This window comes from Filicampus tigris, chromosome 9 (assembly GCF_054856515.1).
Source record: "Filicampus tigris isolate MCC_2025a chromosome 9, RoL_Ftig_1.0, whole genome shotgun sequence".
NCBI classification, from domain to species: domain Eukaryota; kingdom Metazoa; phylum Chordata; class Actinopteri; order Syngnathiformes; family Syngnathidae; genus Filicampus; species Filicampus tigris.
Window position 1 is genome coordinate 20156263 of NC_141225.1, and position 20573 is coordinate 20176835.

The following is a 20573-nucleotide window of genomic DNA, read 5'->3' on the forward strand; positions in this document are numbered from 1 at the left end:
CTAAAATATATAAAAATAAAAACATAAGATGCTCTACTTACCATCACTGCTGAGAGGTGAATGGAGAAGAAGGACAGGAGGGCAAAAATAGAAAAGATACGCGCAAAGACACGATCAAGATACTGTGCTCATGCTCAACCGCAAGGAATCCTGGTCTTTGAAGTACATTAATATCAAGTGTTTTATTGACAGTTGAAAGTAACAAGCGGATATGACGTCCATTTGAGTTACGACGCTGTGTGCCGCCGTGCACAGTGGGTTATTCAAATGCCGTAGCAACTCTGTCTGTTAATTAATATAAACGGGCTACCCAGAATGTTTCAGAAATCTGAATTTTGACTTTAACCCGAATACTGACTGCATATAAACGTAGTCACTATGGTGCTAGGGACAAAATGGAAGAAGAGGCACAGGCGTGGTAATCTAGAAACATCGTAGGTCGTTGGATGACCTTTATTTTTACTAAGTATCTGCTGTCCTCCTCTATAGAGTGTGACTACCGCATTCTTTCAAGTAGGCAGCGCAGTCAAAAGAAAAGCATGCGTTAAGTTGAAAGGGCAGGGCTCCAAGCATTGCCCATGCGGCAGAGTTGCAGATCTGGCATTTAAAGTGTCTTGTTTACGGGTCTAATTACGCCATTCAAATGGACACATAAAAGCCCCGGCTAGGCAGAAAAGCAGTGCAATTTACGGCGTCAGATAAATCTGTCGCTGGGCTTTCGCAATGCATCCTTCGAAAGCTGCACGGGTATCTCCCAGGCAAGATGTTTCCTCAGCACTATCAGAGACGGGAAGGCGCCCAAACGCACAGATGAAATTAATTTCGAGGATAAATAGAGTTGGTTTAGCGGAGACGCGAGCGATAAACTGATAAAGTGAATTGTAAAGAGGCCGAGATACGGCGATAGGATTCTGGCTCCGGACGCTTGCATGCATCCCCAGTGAGAAGACAAAAATATGATTGGCTCTGTTCAAGTCAACCTTGCTTCAAATTCATCCATCCATCCACTATCTATACCGCTTATCCTCACAAGGGTCGCGGGCGCGCCGGAGCCTATCCCAGCTGTCATCGGGCAGTAGGCGGGGGACACCCTGAATTGGTTGCCAGCCAATCGCAGGGCACACAGAGACAAACAAACATCCGCACTCACAAGCACACCTAGGGGCAATTTAGAGTGTCCAATCAACTTGCCATGCATGTTTTTGGAATGTGGGGGGAAACCGGAGTACCCGGAGAAAACCCACGCAGGCACGGGGAGAACATGCAAACTCCACACAGGGAGGCCGGAGCCGGGATCGAACCCTTCGACCTCTGAACTGTGAGGCGGACGTGCTAACCAGTCGACCACCGTGCCGCCCTGCTTCAAATTCAAACAAACCCCAAAAAATTCTCAAACAAAAATGGAATCTATTTCCAAAAACAAACTAGCAAACACGGTTTAGGAAAAATCTAAACACTAAAATTACCAAAGTCGCACAAAATGAGATCCAAGTAACAAAGTCACAAAAACCACATTCCCAAAGATCAAATTTAGTTGGTAGTTCTGCCTTTATTCTTGTGGCTTCACACACGCCTAAAAATTGTTTAGTGTTCCAAAGTTTTTGTTAGTCATTTCTAAACCTTTATAAACACTTAGCAAGCAGTAGCGAATCGACTAACAGCTGTTTATTCAGGCTTTCGAGCGAGTTAACAAACAAATCCATAACCAATTTATAGTACCACATATTAAAGTGCCCTAAGCCTTGTCATGTCATCTAAACACAACCCAGTGTAAGGTTTTCTTTCACATGGCTTATTCTCTTGAATATGTGAGAAAGAAAAGGCATTCTTGAAGAAAAAAACCCATTCTCCTACTTGTGCCTCTGTTCTTGGAACTCAGAACCACCTAAGAATCTTAAAAAATGCTTAATCATGTTAAAATGTTTTTGTGAGTCATTAATAAACCATGAGCACTTTTTACAATGAATGTAAGCTCACTATTTGGCAAGTTAACTAGGTTTTATTATCTGCGTATCGACGCCTAGATGTTTATTAAGGCTTTGTAGCGCGTTAACAAACGAATCTCCAACCGATTTATAGTGGTGACATTGGTGGTGTCATTGTTAAGTGCATCCTTAATTCTTCTCAGTGTGGCTCTAAATCCCCTCCAGACAACATTGTTTGACCACAAGCCATTTCAACGTTTCCTTTCAGATGCTCTATCCTCTTGCAGACGTGAGAACAAAAGACAGCGGCGTGAACTTTAGGGGGGGGGGGGTGCGCGACCTTACCAAGTGCTTTGTATCGAGCAGGCGAGCAGTCATGTTTCAGGGGCATATCATGAGTCCATGTGAAAGATGACTGTAAAGACAACATGCCCGCGGAGGAAGAAAACGTCTCCCAAAGTGTCGTGTCCGCCGTCCTGTCCAAACGGCTTTTTAAGGCCACTCAGTCTCCAAATGAGGAGTGATGCAATGCCACATGACAAATAAAAGTTGAACGCAAATAATATATTGAGCAGTGTGTATATATCTGTTTACATTGTGTGTGCCATTAACTGCATTGGAAAGCAGTGGAACAACGGAGGAGTTGTACACATGACATTAACAAGTCAAATAAGAGGAATTCATATGAAATAGTTAGTTTCTTAGCCCAGCAGAACGCCGCGCCCAAGTCACCGTTGAAACAGTTATTTGGAGTTAATTATGTGAGTCTGCGTCTGCCTCCCCAATTTACATCAAGCATGTCTTATTAAAAATGGAAAAGGCCCATGCCACATTAAGGATTTGAGAACTTTACTCAAGCATGAAATGAGTCCAACGCCGAGTGTCACGTGGACAGAGAAATGCCAAGACAAAAAAAAAAAAAAAAACAAAGGCCTTGCTTGGATTTACATGAAACATGCCGGGTTTAGCTGACGTAATACGTGTCATTCAGTGCAGACTTTTTCACACAACACAAATGCAAAGCCATCAAATTTGCATGAGGAAATTATGAAAGCATTTAGTAGCATCACAGCACCCTTTGGATGCACTGAGCAGAAAAAATAAATGTTTCACGTGAATGCAGGAAATCTAATCATTTTAAGCTACATGCCACCCATCACACCAGTTACTAATGAAACTCACTGATTCAGAATAGTACCTTATAAACAGTACTTTTCTGATATAATTATTGCATGAATCGTCGGTGGGGTCAAGCGTCATTGTTAGACTGACATTTACTTTTAATTTTGTCCTGTGTTCAAGCACGTCCAGACTATTTATTTATTTGTTAGTATTTACTTTTCAGAATATTATTTTACCTCACTCATTTAATGTAACTTTAATGTTAGTGTCACACATTGTCTCAAGACTTAGATGTTATTTTATCCACCTATCCTTTTATTATAATTCATTTCTATATTAAGAGTCAGTGTGTAGACTTACATTTATTTTCATGTTTTAAAGATATGTTATTTTATCAGTGGGTTCTATTGCTATATCTACACGGACAATTACTGTTATTTAAAATTAAACTCCATTTTATTTGATTTGTTTTGCAGCAGTAGGCTATGTCAACCTCATCCTATAATCTTCATCTTAAAACAATGCAAAAACTTCAATATTTTCCCAAGGGTAAATTCAATCACACCGTGGGTTATTGCATTTACCTTTTTTCTATTCAAAGAACTTTTTCTTCTCAGATGATATTTGTCTAAGGATTGTCCAAGTGATAAATATCCCCACACTGTGAACAAAAGAGACACTTTATCATAATAAACTCACTCATATAATTTAAAAAAGTGGGGGAAATGGTCTGTTTTAGCATGACGATGCACTCCCCAGCTGCTTCATGATGAATGGCTTGAAAGAGTGTTTCTTGTGCATCCGTCAAGCAGTACTTGCAGGTTGTGGCTGCAGGATAAGGAATGCAGGGAAGAAAAATAAGAATACTGAAAACATATGCAGACTCGTCTTGCCCGCAAAGCCCCCCGTGTGTGTTAAGACCATCTGTGTTGCACTCGAAATGACCTCTTTTGAGCTCATTTGTTGTCTGAAGGAGAAACTAGCAAATGTTACATTCTCAAAACTGCATTGCCAGCAAAATAATAATTAAAAACATATACAGTAAATGCCCTAAACTCGGCATGCAGTGTTTTTAAAGTCCATTTAACACATGAGGGGGAAAAGTCAAAGCTAACGATTTAAGGGCTTACAATGACAACGCAATGACTTCACACTGAGTGTTTGTCAGTGCTGTTCTTTAAGTTTACTAGTTCTAATCCATCTATCTATCTATCTATCTATCTATCTATCTATCTATCTATCTATCTATCTATCTATCTATCTATCTATCTATCTATACCTACACCTACATATAGTGAGTGGCACGCTAACGACGAACAAAACTTCCCTCGGCTCCTAATGCTACACAACTAATGCTTAGCGAATGTATAAAGTACTTGCTTGAAAGTCAATTTATTACTATGTTTTTACTGATCTATTTATTTATTTATTTTTGTCATTTGGGTGGAAATTTGCTAATCTTTGTAGGCTGTGTGTATCCAAAAACGCATATTGAGTAGGCTAACATTGTACCATTTCACTAGCTAGCTTGTTTACAATATTTTTGTAAGGTCTGTGACATAAGTAGGTTAAGATAACCTTACTAAAAGTTCACTTATAAACTTTTGAAACCTTACAGCTGTACTCTCCAGTTTCAACACATTTTCTTGTTGGTGTTTACACTGTTTAAAACATACATATAAGGAGTTTGCAGTAAATGAGCCTTGGCTAGGCTGGAAGGGGACATGGCACTACCTATATTGACAGTGGTGGACCGACGTTGGCTGCTGGACCCCGGAGGTGAAACGGGTGAAAGAATATTGACTCATGCAGTAGAGGCATGCTTATAAACACAGCACACATGCAAGGAGCCCTCTTGAGTAATGACTACAAACAAGAAGCAGGTGTTATTCAATTACATGCTGGTCAAACATGCTCGATGTACTTTTGTGTATATTTGCATGACCAAAGCATTTATTTGCTATATTTATGCTATGTTTTTTCTGCTATCAACCTGTAATGGATTTTTACCAAGAACAGCTGATCACAAAATTGTGCAAAGGCAGCATTTGGCTGAATGTCTATTTATGTGTCTCACCATTCATCTCTCCATTGAGCGTCTCATCATCTTCATGTTCTCACCATTTCTCGTATATCCATCTATCTTGTATCTTCTTCCTATTTATATATCGCCCTTGTATCTTCTCTCCAACTATCTGCCCTCCATCGATTGTCTTTCTTCTGTTTTCTCTCTTTGTATCTTCTATAAACTTTATTCTCTCATTTGTCACCTCATCATCTTTCGAGCTATCCATTATGGGATGAACTGATTAGTGGACTAGTCAACTAGTCGATTTTAATACAACTACTATTTTTGGTGTTTCATCTTCCATTTGGCCAATTTTACAGAGGTTTTTCCAACTCACCTCTCTGTGCTGTTGTTAACTACAAGACTCTGTTGAGAATCCTCCCAATTTCAACAGATTTCCCTTCAACTGGTTAGTGAGTTGTGTTCATCCATCCATCCATTATCTATACTGCTTGTCCTCACAAGGGTCGCGGGGAGTGCTCGAGCCTATCCAAGCAGTCTTTGGGTAGTAGGAACTGAATTGGTTGCCAGCCAATCGCAGGGCAGACAGAGACAAACAAACATCCGCACTCACAATCACACCAAGGGGCAATTTAGAGCACCTACCAAGCATGTTTTCGGAATGTGGGAGGAAACCGGAGTACCCGGAGAAAACCCACGCAACCACGGGGAAAACATGCAAACTCCACACAGGGAGGCCGGAGCTGGGATCGAACCCACGGCCTCTGAACTGTGAGGCGGATGTGCGCCCGAGTTGGGTTCAAGCAAGTAAAAAAAGTAAAGTAAAAAAACAAAAACAACAAAAGGATATTTTTAGACTTCTATAAGAACACTTTTATGTCATATAAGGACGATTTATGTTCTTATCAGTTCTTTTCCAGATAGTTTGCTGCCAACTGCCCTATAACTCCCCATCAAAGCAAGAATACTTCTCTGTCTTTAATGATCCCCAATGGAACATGTGAAGTATCCGGGGCCAAAGGTTACATTCTTATTTGTCCGTTTTCAACATGATGTTGCTCACAGCGATGAGGTAAGCGAGTCTTTGGGGGCGGGGGTCGTTAAAGTGAGAAAAATATTCTGGAATCGATGAGTCATGAAAACGCCTTTGGTGTTTTACTGCTATTCTTCGTCAGGTGATAGAATTCTCAGTCACAAAACAGTCATTGATTTGTCAAACAGATTAAGGACGAGTGGTTGGCGGCGCATCTCATTTCCCCTGATCATCTCTGATTGGGTTTACACAATATGTCACTTATTGGCTGAAATGAAAGCTAATTTCAGGTTTTAACGTTGACGGATCAAGTGCGCTCATTTAACTTCCTTTTTAAAGAAATTCTATACTCATGCTGCAATGAGCTCGGTAGCTAATTAATTAGCAGAAGTTCTAAAAGTGATTCTCATTTACACACAAAGCAGCCTGGAACAACCTGGCAATTTTCTATTGTTCACTAATTGGGGTTGCGGGGAGTCAGCAGGGTTGTGACTCTGGGAATTCGACTCTGGCACTACTGGAAACAGATTCACTTTTGCAGGCCTGTAATTTACAGCAGCCAAAAGATTAGGTAAACCTGCAAAGTCTATCTAATGAGAGCCAATTCAAAAGCTGCATCACAAACTCTGCTATTACAAAGGTAATAATCACTTTAATAATCTTTTGGTATTCATTTAAAAAAAATGTTTAATTTTGTAGTAATATTCTAGTTTGCCATGGTCCATCAAACTGAGACTTTTTTTCAAACCAGAAACTAGGAACAAATTGAAACTACAATTTAATCAGCAATGTTTGAACCCAAATGTAAAAGCTATGCTCCGCCCATATTAGATAGTTTAGGCAAAAAAAATATTTGCGTCGCCCATCAGCTGCTTCTGATTGGGTCTCATTGAGGTAAATTCTCCAGTCGGAGTTTAACGAGTTTAATGAGGCCTGGATTTTGCCCAAAATGACTGTACACTCAAAGTGCACTCAATTTTGTGTTGATCAGTGAAATTAGTTTTCGGATCTATTTATTTTTTTCTAACTTCCCAGGGGGATGATAAACATAGTTATTGCAATCTTGCTCAATTAATACTTCTCTGATATTATCATAGTGCAATTCTGCACTACAATAGAAAACGGATAAATACTCATTAATTAATACTCATTATTATACGGAAAAGGAAAACAAAACTAATAAATAAATGGTATTAAAACAGACCCTGAACCTTCATGCTTTCTCTGCAAAGGCAACATTTGTAATCCATCCACAGGTGTACCTAATGTTATGGCCTGTGATTGCTGTCAGAATAAGCAACGCATAGCAGCCGACCTAGTTTGCTGCGATCATCACCTCTTCACTGCTGACAGCCCGTCTCGCTCACAATGGCTGCTATAATAAGCGCGCCTGCATGTCTCCAATGGCGTTCAATAACACGCTTGCATAACAGCTAAATGCCTGAGTGATACCTCAGTGGCGGAGCCCAATGCAGCCTCTCTCTTCCCCTTGGTGGCACACTTTCCAATGCGGACTGGCCCTAATCCGCGCATGTAATCTGGCAGCTCCCCGCGACTGCCAACTGCAACCTGTTTTCTGCTCTAATATCACTTTGGAAAAATGGCAAAAAAGCTCATTGCGAGTATGTTACATCAATGACCATCTAAAAGCATCTGCAGCCTATGTGGAGTCCACATGGGGCAGAAGTTGAAATTGGCCAACAACTCCAAAATATGAATTCAAATTCTCTATTTTTGCTGCCATGCTCTGCCTGCACGCGATGAACATAGTAACTCTTTTTTTTTCCATTTGTCAAACTCATTTTTGTCGCGGGCCACATCATAGTTGTGGTGTCCCTCAGAGGGCCGTTACAACTGTTAACCCATACAAATGTATGATCGCCTTATATCATTACATATACCCAACAAATCAACCGTTCAACCAACTGTTTTTCAATGTATTTTAAATGAATAACAAATGCTTGCAATATCTAATATGTTGTGTTAACAGTGAGGACAATTCCAAAGAAACACATCAAGTCAATACACATGATTTGCCTTCGCTGGTCACATAAAAAGATGTCGCGGGCCGGATCTGGTCCCCGGGCCTCGAGTTTGACACCTGTGGTTTTAGACCATCGTGAGACAGGTTGATTTTCCTGTATTGTAGACTTGTGGTGTTTTTGCTGATATGGATTCTTGACTTTGCTCTGAGGAGCTGCATTTCCAAATAAATAATTTACATATTTCACAATTTAGCATCACCCATCTGTCAGGAATGGGTAATTAAATTTAATTTCATCAGAGTACTGCAGTTGGTCGTTGAAAGACCACTTTTTTACTTCACATCAAAACTGAAGACTTTCTGTGTCTATTCAGGCAGTTTGGGATATTATAACAACTAATGGGCGGCTCATGACAGTAAAACTGGCAAACCTAAGTGTCCATCATCACATAAACAGAAATCTGAATTAGAAAAAACAAGAAAATGGAGAAAATCTCTAGTAGGCAAACTGGAAATTCCATGAAAGCAAAGACTAACCTTTAAATAAGCTTGAATATAGATGAATAGGAAAAAGAATATCGCCTGGAACAGTAAGTCGGCGGTGACAAGATTGAACCTCTAGTGGTCAGACAAGCGAACCCTTGTTATCCATGTCAGTCGATGGACAGTAAAACGAGAAAATGCCCAGCACCGAAATAAAACAAAAGTGTCATCACACAAGATTAAAGAATGACCCTTGCTGAGGCTGCACATTCTTTTGGGATAAGTGTCGCAACAAAATCCACAGAAGAAAAAAAAAAATGAAAATAAACGTGCAGAGTTAATCCTTTGACATGCTACGGTATTTCCTCTGCTTTATAAACCCTTTTAGGTGCACCACTTTGCTTTCTTCTGTCTTTCTGTCTCGTCTCTTGTATTTCACAGCTTTTGCACCTCGTAAAAGCGCCGAGGGCAAATCTTTTCCGTGGAGCGCTTTAGCGCCGCATCGCATCCTGGCGAGAGGCTTGCATCTTTGTCCCAATCGCACAAGAGACATCAGTATGTTGATATCCCCAGTGACTAATAGTGCATTGTCCTCCATCAGCCAAAAACAGAATGTACTGCGTCGCAGGAAAATAATTTGACTCAATCGATATTGAAACGTAAAAGCTTGCAATAAAGCACACTCGCCGTTATATATTTGTTGTAAAACCACTACTGTCTTCTGTGATTATTGCAATAAAGCACATTTTTCTTGCAAAGCACGGTATTCGTCGCACCTTCAGACCTATTGCTGTTTGACTCAGCACAGATTATATGAGATAATCACATTTAATAGTTATAGAACATTAGGTGAAGAGGCATAGTTCTTATAACAAAGTCACCATATGCTTGTTTTACTCCACTGAAAATGTCACTTAACTAATTCACTGACAGATATTTTCAGACTCTCTTTTATACAGATGTTTGATTTTTTTTTTTTTTAAATGTAAATAAATTGATGGGATTGAATGGCTTGACTGTAAAAAGACGAATAAATATGTCTTTGGCAGTGAATGAGTTTAAAAAATGTCTGGATCCAGAGGATTTTATTTTGTTCAACCACTTGAGGAAATAAAATTGAGTAAATTCAACACATCATTATTTTCAGTATGTGAATGTGCAAGGTAAGACGCTCATTCCACCCATTCATTCATTCATTCATTATCCATACCGCTTCTCCTCACAAGGGTCGCGGGCGTGCTGGAGCCTATCCCAGCTGTCTTTGGGCAGTAGGCGGGGGACACCCTGAATTGGTTGCCAGCCAATCGCAGGGCACACAGAGACAAACATCCGCACTCACAATCACACCTAGGGGCAATTTAGACAGTCCAATCAACTTACCATGCATGTTTTTGGAATGTGGGAGGAAACCGGAGTACCCGGAGGAAACCCACGCAGGCACGGGGAGAACATGCAAACTCCACACAGGGAGGCCGGAGCCGGGATCGAACCCACGACCTCTGAACTGTGAGGCAGACGTGCTAACCAGTCGACCACCGTGCCGGCTCATTCCACCCATGATGTTAAAAAAAAAAATCTCCATAGTAGCACTCCACTGAAAAAAAAATACATAATTTTATTTCATCAGTGGTTGCACAAAATAAAATCATCTGGATACAGATACACTTTTTAAGTATAAGTATAATCTACTTATTTTATCGAATATTAAAAATGGCATCGTTGTGGTCGTCTAAGGAAGATCTGAACTTCATAATATTCAGTACTGTCATTATATTGGCATATACGATGTGTCGGACACGGGACAGGAGGATTGTGCTTAGTGAGAGAAATATTCCGGTCCACCTTGATTTTTCCTGGCCCACCTATTAGCCACGTTCTGGCTCCACCCCTGATCACATCGTATTATTTAATCCTATAAAGGTATGAAATGTTGTGAATGATAGTAAAACGAGAAAACCAGGCCTGATCTCACTCCCCCACTCCCCATCTTGCATAAGGTCTACATTTTGTGAGTAATTCCACCGTTTGATTCTTTCTTTCTTCTCTTGCGTCTGGCAATTATAGCCATTTTACAAAAAGACAATGCCTCCCTCTGCGCCCCGCCACCCCTTACCCCTCCCTCATCTGTTTCAAAAAGACACTTAATGTGATAATAACATTAGGCAAATTAGCGTGGATAGGACAAAAAAGTAGCAAGCTGGTTCATGACAAAGCTCTGATCATCTCCTTTGTTGCGGCGTGTCGCAGGCTGCTAATGAGCTGCTCAATAGGAATAAATCTCATTAAGACCTTTTTTGTTTAATAATTATTTTAAGAGCAAAGCAGCTTCATTGACATTCAAGACTCGTATAGATTTAGAGATCACAAAGAAATTGTGCGTAAAGTGGAATTTCATATTTAAAGATGAGATTTCCCCCCCATGCATATTAAAGAGAGCTAGAGAGTTGGTAAGTGTGGGCCTCTTTAGTAATGGTCGACATAGCAGCCGTTTGATATTCACCAATTCACTTTCGTTTTTGTGGGTTTTTTTCTCCTTTCTGCAGCTATTCGCTGAAAAGGTCACCTGTTGACTTTGTATATAAGCTTTCTGAAACGGCCCATGCTGCCAGCAAGGCCCTGTCTAAATATTTGTTGTTGTGAGGGAACTATGTTGAAGTGATATATTTCAACTGTAGTGCCTTGAGATACGAGTGACCTGTCTTGCAAGTTTTTTCAGGCCCGTTGTTCGGAGAATTTTTTTTTGCTTTTACTTCCTGGCAAAAGTTTGACATACAAGTGCTGTATGGTTCTATTGAACTCAGCTCAAATCACTTTACAACAAATATTTTGGAAGATATTGAGCAATTCTTCTAAAGGCTTCAATGAATGAATTAAACTCATATCTCGAGGCACTATATTGTTTTTGTAAAAGCAAGGTTGTAAGATTAGTTGGAAATCATATTAAACTATATTGGGAAATTAGTTTGTGATTTCCAGTTGAATCCATTATGGTATATAAAATAAAATCAAATCATTTGTGTCAGGGCTCGGTCCCTATCCTCCCCTCGCAAATAGCCGTGGATTACTCAACCATACAAGGCCTCGTTGCGGTGTTCTGACCTGCGGTGATGATGCAGTAATTCAGGTTGACTCTCCCACAGTCGGCCTGTGGCGAATTAGCCCGAATTTCCTCCAGTGGCTGCCCGTGCTGTTGCAGCTTAAAATAGCGCGTGGCCAGACTGGCAGCGGGGGGAGAGTTTGGGTTAACCCGCACGGTCACAGAATACGTGCGGCATCAACGCAGAAGCCACTCCACTGCGACTCGAGAGATCTTTGTGCAGGCACCGCACCTCCCCCATTGTTAGCTACCTGTTGCGCACTCACCTCTCACCTCTCAATGCATCTGCCGCCGTCCAGACGATAGAAGGTGATGCGACTCTTTAATGCCGTTGTGTGTTCGGAGGGTGCTACACATTGTGTGCACGCCGTGGCCTAGATTCTGCTAAACATTCGCGGGCAAGCTTTCCCCTCCTCGACTGAAGCTACTTTACTGCAATCAGATGCTATTCATCATCCCCTCACGCCCTCCCAATTGAATTTCCTCCCGCCCCCACACATCCCAATCTGGAGCCTCTTCGCAAGCAATTTGGATAAGGGCGGAAGGGCATACACAGATGCTTTGCACATTCTTTGGCATGTATCAGCCAGGAGGTTTGAGAGGGGGTCTCTTCGTTCAATTCCATTTTCAAGCCATCCATTTCCTACGCCGCGTATACTCTTGAGGGTCACTGGTGAGCTGCAGCCTATCCCAGCTGATTCCGGGCGAGAGGAGGTGTACGCCATGGTTTGGTCGTCAGCCAATTAGGCTACAGGGTACATTCACGCCTATGGACAGTTCAGATACAATGAACAGGCATGTTTTTAAATTTTGGGAGGAATCCTGAGTACTGTACTAGGAGCAAAGCCACAGAAACTTGGGGGCCGGTGCTGAGGTTTTAAGAGTCAGAGATCCTGGTGTCACTCACTAGGCCACACCTCCTTAAAGACACATTGAAAATCCTGTTTGTTCATTTATTTTTACATTCTTGTCTATTTTTTAAAAATGTTTTTCTGTTCTTATTTTATAACGCTGTGCAATTTTTTAGTGCAATACCACTTTTTTTGGCCTCAGAATAGGAAGAAACAATTTCATGAGGTTCCACTGCATGCTTGGACCTAAATGCTTGTTGCTGTTTTCTTTAATCATCAAAAACGACCGTTACTGTTGTTGTTGCTAATGTTCAAGGATGACGCGAGTTCATGTGTACTATTTTAGGTCGCTGACTTTTCTATGTGAGCGTGAGGCTTCTGTGCAAAGCTTCCTTCTGCTCTGCGTGCTGTAACATTTACTCTTATGATGTATAACGATTGCATGATTTAACTGTGGTGCAATCAGGCATCATATTGGCAATGCCCTACTTAGGTTAACATATGAGCTTCTGAACATATTAAGTGTGACTGGTCATGCAACCACTTTCCCCGCTTTTGTGCCCACCTTGCAGCCGCTGTTATTGCTACCTTCACTTAGCACCCGCTTCTATTTCAGACACCGGCAAAATGTCATTCTGTGCCATTTTGCACCGGTGCCATTTGACAGTTCATTCACTCGCGCAGGTGACCGAGTGTTCACATACTGTGTTGGGGAAGGGCTGAATGTGATTGGCCGCGTTTGCTCACCTCCTGTCGAATTGAACTGAAGCAACACATCCACTCAAATGATCAAACACATAAGGAAATGTGATTTTGGAAATAAGTGCGTGCGCACGACCTATCTGACCAAAGCCAAGCTCTTTGTCGGTTTGTACTGCTTTGTGCAGGATAATTAGGACTTCTTGGTCAAACACTGGACATAAATCCTCCACATTACCCTTTGTAAGGTTGTAGTTCATTATTTACTCACAAGAGATAAATAGAAAGAAAATAGATGTGCTGAACTAAAATGGCCCTATTGATGTTTAACGTTAAAATTTTCCAATTAAAGAAAATTTAACAGGCTATAAATGGAAATTAATCCATCTAGGAGGTCTTTATACACTATCAACTATTTTAATACTGTGCAGGTAATGTTTTAAATAGTGCAGGTAATTATCATCATGGGAATAAAACTGTTTATAAAAGTAAACTACCACAATTTTTTACCTTTTGATATGAATCTTTTTTTTTTTTATTGTTACATATTCATTTGAGTTTTTTCAGGGAGAGTAACAATTAATTGTTATTTTTTGATTGTGCAAATTGATAATATCTCTGTGAATCTTACAAATTTCTGCTGATGATGATGATGTCACGCTTTAGATATCTGTAATATATTTCTTTGCATCTATGTTTGTCACCCCCCTGGCTGTTGTGTTTTTATCTTCGGAGTTACTAAATAAAAAATAAAATAAAGTACATTACTGCTACTTTTGCGAGGCAGCTCGTACGTCACTTCCGTTTGCGTCAAACTATCCGTCCCCTCCTTCTGATGACTGCCATGAAATAATTTAGAATGGGGACTCAAGTCAATACGAATCGGCCTCAAGTCGACTCGAATCACTGTTTTGATGACTTGTGACTTGACCTGACAAAAACTACAAGATTTGAGACCCAATTTGGATTTGGGAGACTCTGGACTTGACTTGAGACAAAATGATTTGAGAGCTCTGACTGTTGTTCATTTCTTATGTTTGGTTTAAAGAGACACTACGAAATTAATTAGACTATAATATAACTGTTCAGTATGCGAGAACATGTTAAGTTTGACACTGTCATGATTGTGAAGACTGTCATTCAGTCAAACTCTCAAAGGACTCGACTTGACTTGGGTTAACCTGTTACTTCACTTGAGTTGCCCACGACAAAATAACTTGGGAGTTGCTTGAACTCAAAGGTTAAGACTTGAGACTTTCTTGGTCCCTGTATCTCTGTAATTTATGTCCACGTTCCTACTTTAAGTTGTTTCGGCACTGCCGCCTGCTGAGCCCTGAGGCGATGAGCTTCCTCCAGAACCAAACGGTTCTACAAATTAGCCAAGTGCACGTAGTACAATTGTTTGCTCTTGTAAATACAATTTGGCTTTGTCTTTGTGTGTACACTATAACGGCTAATCAAGAAACGCCTTGACGTTGTTTACCCGAGAGAAAGGGATTGGCTTGATGTGAATGATACCTTCTAAACTAGAAAAAGGCAAAGAGGGCTTGCTTCCAGGCCCACCAAACAATTTCCGTCTTCAAAGCGGCATTAGTGGCTCCATTAAAATCCTGTCAGCCTTTTTTCCTTTACGGCAGCTTGAGGCTTGCGGGGAAGAGAAGAAATCACTGTCATTCACATGCTAAGTGACTTTAGCAATCCTGTGGATATTAGAGGAAGGAAAGAACTACTCCATCATCCATCGTGCTGCCCGGGAAAGAAAAAAAAAAGATGAGAGCAGCGTTTTGAATATCCTCCTCTGGAAGCCATTATTTGTGCAGAATGCAACACTCTCAATGCCTCCCGTGTCATAAAGGTTTAACCATGTACACACCGGAGAGACTCCCAGATGCCATTCAATAAGCAGCTGTTCAATCGCTTTGCTCCGAGCTCTACAGGCCTATCATTCCAGCACATTAATCAATGAGGCAATTACACGTATCTCCTCCGCTGTGGGCCCCGTGGACAACAGGTTGCGCGTCGGCAGAGCTCAAGGTGCAAAAAGGTTGGCCCCGTCCCATCCATCAGCAGATGAATCACGAGCGTCCTCTCTCTCCTTTTTTTTCTCGCTTCACAGGTCACAGACGGAGGCACCATCAAGCAGAAAATCTTCACCTATGACGCCATGTTTAATACCAACTACTCTCACATGGAGGACTACCGCAGGCGTGAGGACCTTGTGTACCAGTCAACTGTCCGGTGAGCCTTATTTGCAACTAGCGTGTTGAACTCAGCCACCATGTATTAACCTCGCCGGGTTTTCTTCACTTTTGTGACACAGAAATATAATACTTGCTGCAAAAAAAGAAATACAGTTAATCGAACCAAGGTCAAACTTGGTCTATGATATGGCTATGATAGCAGCAGAAAGACTGCCTATTCCTCTATTTTTTACAACTTTAAATTTCCCTGTGCGGGATGAGACATGACCAAATGGGGGAACAGTTTGACAGACATCCCTTGTGCGCAGTGATAACTCCGATAACTACCCGCTGATGCTACAATAATGTTTACTTTATCACTGGCCTCGTCAGACAAACAACAAATGATATGCTGTATGTAAACATAAGCCACATTTGCAGACACAATTGGGCGTTTTGGAGCCTTTTCCACGGTGATGCTCTAGGTGAATTTGACTTAAACCGACTCTTAACACGCATTCAACCTACTTGATGGGAGACTGCACTGTTTGCTAAGTGCATACTGTGGACTCCAGTGAATACATTTGCATAAAAAAGTGAGAATGAGCCATATAGAAAGGCATTTCACGGCAGGACCAGGTCCTAGGACTGATAGGCGTGCTGACCTGAGGCTGAAATTCCATCAGTAATGGGACATTGTGCTTGGGTAAATACTAATTAGCGACTCTGTTAAGGATAGAGGTTTCAGTCTTCAGGAATTAGCAAACATCTGGCCCCGGTGTTCTCTTAGTGGTACTTAATTCCCTGTTAAGGTCTGCACTGCATACTCATTAACAGGTTTCCATGAGAGTCAATACAAGTTAGAGGAAGACAGAGTGGGCGTAATCTCCTTAGAAACATTTTTTACACATCTTTCAGGGTTGTCTTGGGTCTCAACGTAATGCCTGGCATCTGCCTGACTGTCTTGTAATTTTGAGTTCCTGCTGCTTTTGGGCTACCGCCTGCTACGGATTGTTCTGTGCTTCCTATGCCTTGATGAACTTCACATCAAACTTATGATTTCATTTGAATGGGGCATGCTTTCGCAACAATACCACTCATCATTGTGTTTCATCTTCCATTACGCTCGTGCTTACATCTCTCTTGTTGTGCGTTCTTCCTGTTTATCTGGCTTTGCAACCCCTCCCCCAACTGTGGCTGCCCGACTGAGGATGATTTATCTGGACAAGCCTACTATCCCTTTGGGAGGGTAGCATCATTACAGCGGGAACACATGCACACACACACACGCTAACGCACGCACACACACACATACACGCCAAACTGGAAAGAAGTGGGATTTAAAAATGAACATAGATAGAAACCAGGCTGCACTGACCTTTACTCATATTTTGATCAGCGCACTTGGCCTGTGTGGTCAACTCGGGACAATCTCCTTCCGTGGCATCTTGTACAAATGTACTGATCATTATGAAAATTCTATATAACATTATTTGGCCCTTAACCCCTGACCACTTTAATATCAGAGCTGGGCATTCCACCTATGTAACGGACAAGTCCATCTGTCCGCCTATGACGGACACCCATTTTGTAGGCGAGAAACCAAAGACGGGCGCCTTAAAAACATAGACTGACTAAGCATAGTCGGAAGCCCATTTTTTCCATCTACATCATCGTCATTCATCTATTTTTGCGGTGAGGCCTCACTGGTCACGGTAAGGTTTGCAGCATCAGATGAATCCCGAGATTTGTCTTGATGACTGAGAACTATGTTGTACATAATTGTGGCAATATAACTATAAACTATTTTTTCAGTATTCCTGATTTTTTTTGCGGGGGGAGGGTGGACTTGACTAATCTGTTTCCCAGTGACCCATTTGGGCATCTAGCATGAGTCCCCCCTCAGCCACTGCATAAGAACATTCCTTGACATAGTCCGCCGGCCTGGCCACTTTAGAGCGCCTCATTGTATGCTGTGATAGAATGCATATCACAGAGAAAAGCCCATTTAAAGTTAGACGTGACAGCCAGCTCATGGACAGGGCACAGTCTCACTTCAGAGCGCCTTGTTATCACGGCATGGAAAAGCCCCTTCACAACCCGATGGATATACAGTATCCCAGCAACCAGAGGTTTTAAGTAGCTATATTTTCACAAACATGTCATTAATTATAGGCTCAAGAAAGACGCAAGACAAATTAGCACCCACTTTTTCTAGTCGTAGAAGTGATATTTCTTTGACAGCTGAGTGGGGTGTGGTTTCAGCGCATTCAGGGGATACGCCCACAGTATGTTATAATTGTGACAACGGCTTGATTTTCATGATTTTCAAGCCTCATTTTGACTGTATATGATAACCAGTTTATTTAATCATTCAATTTAGAAGGGACGTTAACCTTCTCTTTGCTGTGTCAAAGAGAGGGAATTAAAATATTCTATAATAGGATGGGAGAATCTCCAAATGTTTTTTAACCCCTGTTTTTATGCAGAACATGCTGCATGGAGGAGTTAAGCCCCCGATCTGTGAGAGTGTAGCTCAACTGACTGTAGGTGAGGTTATATTTACCTCTTTAGACAACACTTGAGACCGAATTAACAGTGCACATTTTATTGCTCGCAACGCACAAATTCTTTAACATCATAAACACTCAAAATGTTGCTCTTGATAAAGTCCTTATCATGCCTGCAAATTGGAAATCAATCTCAATGTTTCATAAAACAAATGGCTTAATCTAGATTACCCTCTTAGATTTGTTCTGACTTCAAAAGGAATTAACAATAATGGGGGCTATTGTGGCTCCTCACCGACTATCCAATAATTAAATGGTTTCAGACGTGACACAGGCATGAATCATGCGACATGGCTCCGCGTCGCTTTGCTCTGACAGCCACAACACCCAATCTTTCAAAGCGGAGAAAAGCAGCTGTGGATTTTTTTCTCTCTGCTCAAGTGCCAATGCCCAGATTAGTCCTTGCGAACAAACATAACAGCGCCCGTCTGTTGCCGATGACACTCGAGGTTTGGAGGACCTCTTGTGCTCAACCTCAGATTATATGACACAGGATGTCTGTGTGGCTCATATAGACTCAGTAAGCGTCACACCAAGAGCTTTTATGTTTGGTTTTACACACTAAAGTGGCAATTTGAAAACAGCTCATAGCAATTTGCTGATGTTTTCAGTGCAGGTGTGGACCATTGTCTCTCCTTGAGCAAACAACTAGTGATACAGTAAAATACAACACATTCAGCCAACCAGGAAATTTCACAGGCACTTTGCAAAATTTTAGTACCCATGATTTCACTTAGCCAGGTTTGTTGATTTGCACTATACTTGTTTATGGTGTACATGTTTAGCTAGAGCATACGTCAGTTACACTTCCCGTCCCTTACCAATAAAGTGTACCTTAAGTCATCCATCCATTTTCTTTACCACTCATCCTAATTAATGGGTGAGCTGGAGCCTATCTCAGCTGACTTTGAGGAAGAGGTTGTGTACACACACTACGGACTGATTGCCAGCCGTTCCCAGGGTACATAAAGAAAAACAACCATTCAGACTCACGTTCACGCCAAAGACTACAGAATGAACATGTATGTTTTTGTAATGCGAGAGCAAGCCAGTGTACTAGGAGAAAAAAAAAGACACAAGTGTGAGGGAGAACATGCTGACTCCATTTTAACCCCATACCTCAGGACTCTGAGGCAGATGTGCTAATCACTTGGTCGCCACGCTGCCCCTATCGTTCATTAGATTAAATTGGTTCTCCACGTTCGTTGGAATCGTGCATACATCTTTTGAGCAGTGGGATTGAACGATGATTTATGAGACACTGGAAATACCGAAAAGTCTGCACCATGACTTTCCTCCGCCTCCTACAACAAATTGTTACCAACAAGGATACATCACATACACTTTGAAAAATGCACTATTTTCCTATTAGCCAATTTGCAATATCAAAAACACAGAGTACGGTCTCATGAACTTGGCGAGTATGGCTTTTTCAAGTACAAACTTCCTAAAAACGCGAGTATCTTTTGTTGCTCGGCTGTGTACTTGTGAACTCCCGAGCCTCTGACATATTTCTGTAAAATAATGAAAGGGGGGATAAAAAAGCACACATTTGAGTACCCTCATCCATTGTCATGTTAGGCATTTTGATAGCAACACAAAACGAATCTTGGGATAGTTTCCCAGCCAAGTCTTTACAAGTCACCAACTGATGCATCCTTGGTTTAAGTTATCAGGCAAGAACAACATCCGGGTAGTCCATGCGTTCTTGATTTATGCGTACTTTCAGTTGGAGCAAGACTTGGGCTGTGACTGATAACGTTTCACAAGATCGCAAGGATTTAAGAACGCACAAGAACACAAATTGAGAAACGGCTATAGCCTACAGACCAGTCAAAAGACTGAATTGTCTACCCGTCAGATACCCTATGACTGGGATTGAGATGAGTTTTTTTTTAATCTCCCCATTCATTTCTATTGTGTATACACACTATCTGAGCAGTTGGATTGAATTAGGATTTACAAGGCGCAGGAATCACTGGAAAGTCTGAATATGGTCCCCCCCCCCTCCTTCCAATAATTCCTCCCCTGTTTTATCACCGAGCACATTCCCCTGCATTCATGCAGGATTTGAATCTGTGAATGTGCTGCTTAGGCTAGCAAACAACAGAACCACAGCTTTGTGGGGAAGGAACAGAGCGACAAGCTACATCAGCGCTTAGTCTAATCTACGTAAAACCAATCACACATCCCTCAGTGCTCGCATTATCCTCATCGTTTTTGTTTTGCGTTCTTTCCTGCAGGAGACACGAGTGATTACACACCTCACTTTGCATGCTTAAGTTAACCTCCTTTGGCTACTTTGACCTTTTTCACCCATAAAGCTTTGGCCCAGAAGGAATATCTGACGGTGTGCTTGTTATTTTGATGGAGAGATTGACCGAAGGAGTGTCTCTTTTTCATGCTCCATTTAGTCAGTCCCATATGCTTGCATTAGCAAGCGGTCGAGGGAGTTGTGTGAACAGGCCTCCTAAATAGAAAAGAGCTTTCCGATACAACCCCTGGGGGACAATCGATCGACCACTGTGGTGTTCTGTGCACGGTTCCCTCAGGAAAGTATGAGTTTATTCGATATCTTTTTGCACCTAACCAAGCGTAAA

The 20573-nt window shown here is 41.5% G+C and overlaps 1 protein-coding gene and 1 long non-coding RNA gene across 4 annotated transcripts in view; one reads left to right on the forward strand and one right to left on the reverse strand.

Moving 5' to 3' along the window:
• Positions 1–20573, forward strand: part of igsf21a (immunoglobin superfamily, member 21a) — a 163821-nt gene that overhangs the window by 78043 nt on the left and 65205 nt on the right. For both annotated transcript variants that reach the window (XM_086041571.1, XM_086041572.1), the window contains exon 3: positions 15340–15461. In XM_086041571.1, coding sequence (XP_085897697.1) covers positions 15340–15461 — 122 coding nt within the window. The remainder of the gene's footprint in view (positions 1–15339; positions 15462–20573) is intronic.
• Positions 1–20573, reverse strand: part of LOC147142482 (uncharacterized) — a 32921-nt gene that overhangs the window by 10883 nt on the left and 1465 nt on the right. The window lies entirely within an intron of this gene.